Below are 6,150 nucleotides of genomic sequence, written 5' to 3' on the forward strand. Positions count from 1 at the left end.
AATGAAGATGTCAGTTGCTGACTGAGAATGTGACAATTTGCACTCTCTTTGATCGAAGTGCCAGACTTGAACCATTTGAAGTTCACATTTGGTGCATCTTCAATTTCACATTCGAACTTGGCTCCGCTGCCAACATTGATCTCCAGGGGAATGATTTTGTACCTGAAAACAGGTGGCACTATAATGTGCACAAAAATAAAAGTAAATTAGTACACAGGTAGATAATAATGCGAAAATGAACATGTAGACAAGTGCACAGAGCTGGAACAGGGATGGTGGAATGCAACGGTATGGTGGGATGCATTCCAGGAGTGACTGTGAAGAAATGGTGGAATGGTTAGAGGAGGAAGAAGGAAAGTGACTTCATCACATCATGAATAATGAAACCATGACAAATTTGCTCTTGAAAACATGCAAAAAGTTTTCAGTGCCAAGTGGAGAATGGCCAAGAGTGAAATGTAATAGTTAATGGGTGACGCTAACTTTTTTTATAAGCATGAAAAGTGAAAATACCTGAGCATGATATAGAATAAATAAGCATGTGGATAATGATATAGAACAATACTAAGGTGAATTAGTGGTGGATTGAAAGTATGGTAAAAGCATTCTGACAATTATATACATTTCAATATATGAAATAAAGTATGAGTTTGCTGCCAAGATGAGAATTTTTTTTAATGTCACATTAGAAAAATGTAGTTCTTTATGTGTATGGTGATGAGTAAAAATAAAACTATCCTCATTATCCAACCTTTGGAATCAATTGTGAGTCTTGATGATGTTGTGGTCTTTCCAGCTTCATTCACAGCCTCAAATAAATACTCTACTTCGTGCTTCTCCTTGACAATTTTCATGATTGTAAGTGTGTATGTGTCATGTTCTTTTGAACACTTGAACTCTTTGCCTGATTTAATTATTTGTCCATTGAAAATCCAATCAACTTTTGTAACATACTTTACTGTCACAGCGTATGTAACCTTACAATGCTCCTCTGTGGCAATGTCCTCCAGAAAAGTGTCAATATCTGGATAATCTTTTAACTTTTCTGGAGGATCATATTTTCTGACCTCTTCTGAAATAAATTCCTTCCTGTGTTCTTTTTGAATGAGTACATCTAAAGACTGTTCAGTTGGAATGGATGTCATGGGCATGTCAGTGGTGATATCAGTCATACCTACGTCTCTTTCATAAGCGTTTACAGTCATACAGTCACAGTCAGTCATTCTATCCACCAGTCTGGCCACCTGTACTGACTGTTCAAACTCAGCATGTAATTCTGTAGTAACTTTCTTTGCTGGAGCACCCAATTTGGATTGAGTTACCTTGGACTCTTGCACCACACTACGTTCCTTTCGTGCAGCAGCCTGAGCTTTAGGTGATGAAAAATCAACTACACTCTCTGCTACTTTGACAGTCTCCACTACCGATGACAGCATTTCTTTGGAAGCTGCACTGCTAACCTGTAGTCTTTGGGGCTTGTTGATTTGCATTGTGCCGGGTTGGTCAGATGTAAGAACATGCTGCTCGCGATAGACAATTGAGTAGAAAGCTGCCTGGAGTTCAGTCCTTAGATCTGCAGTCTGGGGGTATTGACCTTCAAAAACAATTGTTATTTCCATAGGGGCACCTGATGTTGTGATAAGATAAGTGAACATTGCATGTTTCGGTTCCTTGCGTACCTTCACTTCCTGTACCTTATTAGCCTCCAAACTTCCAACAACATCTGCTAGTATAAGTGGCTGATCAAGAGCTACAGCAGACTGAAGTGCATCTTTCAACTGATGTCTGATGTCCAAACTCGTTGGTTTTTGAAACCGAATAACACATGTGAGCTCCTTTGGAAGAATTTGACTTTCTCCAGACTCTGAGATGAAAACAGTCATTTTGGGCTGAGTTTTAACACTCACTGTTGTCGACTCTGATTTGGTTATTTGTTGGGACATTTCACCGATCAACATACACTTTTCATCCATCGTTATTGACTGACTTTTGCCATCCTGTCTAAGGATGGCAAAATCTTGATCTGTAGCTTCCAGAAGTGCACTACTCTCAGTTGCGATCTCATTCTTCACTATTTGTATGGGCTCAATAGGTACTGTAGGCTCTATTTTGGTTTTGCATGTACATTTGTCAACAGCTGTTAAACTCACAGTATGTCCTTCCTCTAATGCTTGACTATCTGCCAAACTTGTATGATGTATGATGTTCCAACAATCTTCTTTTTGGATTAATGCACGGTGCTGTTTGACATCACTAGTAAATGGTGTTTCTTTGGGTAGCTGCATGGGCTGTGAAGTGACCTGAAGAATGTTCTGTGGTCTGGGTTCTGTTCTAAGCTCTGACTGAACTCCTGTCACGGACACATCAAGATCTTTGGAATAATCTGCGCTAAGCTCCCTTCTTTCCTCTGAGGTTGCTGCATGTTTTCTATCTTTCTCCTGCTTCTGTGTTGCTGTCTGTTGGTCTGGATTTTCAATGGTAATAATTCCCTCTTTGGTTAAGGCACCTTCTGGATGAACTGATTGAAGATGTAATGGGGTAGGGGTTTGTTTTTGGGGCTGAATGGTCATTGTGTCTCTCTTGGCCTCAAACTCAGTGGTATCTTCGCAAGTTACAGATCTCCGTTCATTGTGGGTTACTGTTTGTAAAAGAGTAGGGCTTTTCCTGGCACCTGCTTGTTCTACAGCTGGTTTCTCCCAAGTAAAGGGTTCCTCGGATGGTAGGATATCCTGATCTCTGATTATCTCCAAATGAATATACTGAGATAGCACTTTCTAAACTCTGCACTTGTTCTGTGTGGTCCGCTTGTAACATCTGCTTCTCCTCAGCTATCAGCGCAGATTTCATAATGTAATCCTTACGAAGGAGAGCCTTCTCTGCATCCGGTCTCTGCATGGTGAATTTAGTCTCTTTTGATAATGCTTGTTTAGTCTCCGAAACCAAGGCGAGAATTGGTTTGAACAATCCTTTTGTCACTGAAGATTGAAGAGCAGAATCAGCAGAGGGCACATCTGTTGTATGTCCCTCAGGAATCATCTGTTTTTCAGTTGACATAGCGGAATACAATATCTTAACGCCTTCTTTGACTTTATTACTTTTCTCCTCCTTTGGCTTGAGAATTTCTTGTGATCGTTCTTTTAAAATTGACAGTTGGGATTCAACTTGATGACTACTGACAAGATGTTTTGGCTCGGAGGTTGGCTTTACTTTATCTGCATTCCTGTCACCTGATATCTCCGTGCTTACACTCGCCAAGGTGGTTATCTCCTCAGAAGAGGCAGACATTAATTTTGAATGCTTCTCTTTTGAAGATAGAAGCTCTATGACTTCTGGGCTTTGGATACGGTCACAGTGCTGGTTTGTGAGCTTTGGGTTCTCCTGAACAGCAGATGTATGAAAGGCAGTTGTACGGAGCTGTTTCCTAGGAACTACTGAAACTTGAAGTGGAAGGGTGACACGCACAGACACTCTCTCTTGTACCTCATGTGACTGCAGAACTGCAGCCTGATGGGTGACCTTCTCTTTTTGGAACGTAGCCGCTGAGTTATCCAACTCTCTAAGGGTTTTTACAACGTGGCTGTCCTCTGTGCCAATGGTGTACACCATCTGATGTCCTGCCTGAATGCTGGCCCTGGCCTCTCCAGGAAGTTTGACCTCGTACAAGTGGGACTCTGTAGCTTGTTCAGCTGACATGGATACTTTATAACCTTTTTGAACAACCATGTGTTCCTTATGCTGAGATACAGAGACAGACTCTTTAAACACAATTAGATCAGCACTACAAGAGGCCTCCCCAGATGGGTTGGAAGCCTTACATGTGTAGAGACCACTGTCCTGCTGTTGGATGCCCTTCATGCTGATGAAGCCAGAGCCATCTGGGTTGTTCACTATAATGCAAGACTTACCACACTGAATTTGATGAGCACTTTTAAACCACTGCACATCTGGAATTGGTTCACCGGTTACTTTATACTTAAAGTAAGCCTCACCTCCCTCTTGGAATTTTATAGGTTTGATTTGGCTAGTGAAATTAGGTGGTTGGCCAGTGGCTTTGAAAAATGTTTCAACCCATTGCTCAGCTGTAGTTGAAGCTCTCTTTCTCACCTCCAGGTAAGTAGTACCTTTGGAAGGCCAGATACTGTGATAGTAAATCTAGCTGCCTCTCCAACATTGACAGCTGCTGGTGAGAGTTGGGTCAAAAAGATAGGCTTTTTTTTTCTTTTTTCTCTAAAGTACTTGAATAGCGTTTGTTTTGTGAGGTAACTTAAGGCCAGAAGTGTAGAATTCTTGTTCTTCTTCCACTGTTGTCACAGTCGAGCTAGAATATTCTGAGCAAAAAATAATGAGTTAGATTGAGATAAAGTTTCCATAAAAGAAAGGGTCATGCTGGTCAATTGTGTGTCCGTTGCATAAGCATAAAGGGTGATATCAAGACAACACCATACAATAATTTACATCAGCATATACCTCCTTTATTTATACATAAATAAAAACTGTTAGAGACAAACTGAAGTGATTTCTGTACAAATAAATAATGTATTTCAATTACTCCCATTTCCAAATGAATACATTGCTTGTTCATTCAGATCAGTCAAATTTGTGAATATTTTATAACCCCAAATATATAGTATTCATTAAGAATACAATTGCCTCTTAAATATACAGTGAATCATACATGTATTTACAGCACACACAGTTTGTATATAATGAACCTTTTAAAAAATATGATTTTACAGCCAACCCCAAGGTTTTATTTTGAATGGTGAAATTTTACATTGTGGTCCTAATGAAAAAATATACTCTACAATACATTTGAATTGTGTTCGATAAATGTTTTTGTTGTGTACCAGATTGTTTTCAAAATCATTCATTCATCAAAAGATAAATAAATCTAACTAAACTCTCCACATCAGTGATTCTAAGCACTACGCCATATATAATAACATATACTCTATCATGCTAACAACACTGAGTTATCATGGATGCATACGTAGATGATTAATTTGAAATATTTGGCTAATTAAAACATTGGACATTTTGATACAAGATCTTAATATGGGCCTAACACGAATGCCTTGATAACAATGTTTTGATTACACATGGGTGGTAAGTATTCATACGCATTTTGTCACCTTAAATAAAACAATATGCAATAACTTTTTGAAAAACTGTTTTGAAAAGCAAACATTCCCCTTCACCAAACATGATTATAACATGTATAATCATTCTGATGTGTGAAGTGACTACACACTATACACAATAAATAGGATCTACACTTAATTTCAGAACATTTTTCACAAGTGTCACATTATAATGAATAAAAGCTACTTTTCTTACATACAGTAAAAACATTTTAATTGAGTTCAACGTCAACATGAAAACAAATGACATGAAGAGGTTAGAACACGTTCAACAAACCAGTTGTTTCAGTATATCCAGATTTGTTTTGGATAAGACACTTGTACTCTCCGGCATCCTTTTGGGTGACATTTGTGATGATCAAATTAAAATGTCCAGATGCTTTCTCTTGGATCATGTACCGAGTGTCTTTCACTGGATCGCCATCTTTGTACCATTCAGCGGTGGGATGAGGCTTACCATTCACTAAACACTGGAGGACCACTGGAGTTCCTACTGCTGCAGTGATGTTTGTCAAAGGAATAATGCATTTTGGTGGAGTTTCAGTCATTTGAAACCGGAAACTACACAATTCTGATGACTTTCCTTTGAAAACTATTTTATCATCTTTGGCGGGCTCTGCGAAAACGCCAAAGTTGATACTGACATATTTCTGTCCCTGCTCGCTCATCTCATTGTTCGTCATGGCTACAAGTCTAACAGCCTTTTGTGATTCATCAGCTTCCTGCTCAAATTCAAATTCCAGCTCTATTTCTGATGCCTGCTCACCGTCAAATTCAGTCCCAACAACCAAGTCAAACTTTTGAGGCTGAACTTTAGCACTACCAAGAGACACAGCTGTCAATTCTCTCCCTCTTGTTTTTCCTATAAAGCTTTTAGGATTCAACACAAGAAGAGATGCCCGGCAAAGAGTTTCCCCAACCACATTGATGGCCCTGCAGGTGTATATTCCACTATCATGAGCGCTGACGTTCCTAATCTTAAGAAAATGATTGTCTCCATCAGATGAGT

At 39.3% G+C, this 6,150-nt stretch overlaps 1 protein-coding gene across 1 annotated transcript; it reads right to left on the bottom strand.

The window, feature by feature from the left end:
* Positions 1-751: 751 nt before the first annotated feature.
* LOC112079883 (titin-like) lies at positions 752-4,121 on the bottom strand (the record flags this gene model as incomplete). The annotated part of the gene is given in 4 exon segments (XM_024145696.2): positions 752-1,180; positions 1,214-1,289; positions 1,323-2,754; positions 2,756-4,121. Coding segments are annotated over 4 exon segments (3,303 nt in total), but the record flags the coding sequence as incomplete, so codon positions are not given.
* Between the last annotated feature and the right edge of the window lie 2,029 nt (positions 4,122-6,150).

Source organism: Salvelinus sp. IW2-2015, unplaced genomic scaffold (assembly GCF_002910315.2).
Source record: "Salvelinus sp. IW2-2015 unplaced genomic scaffold, ASM291031v2 Un_scaffold10057, whole genome shotgun sequence".
Taxonomy (NCBI): Eukaryota; Metazoa; Chordata; class Actinopteri; order Salmoniformes; family Salmonidae; genus Salvelinus; species Salvelinus sp. IW2-2015.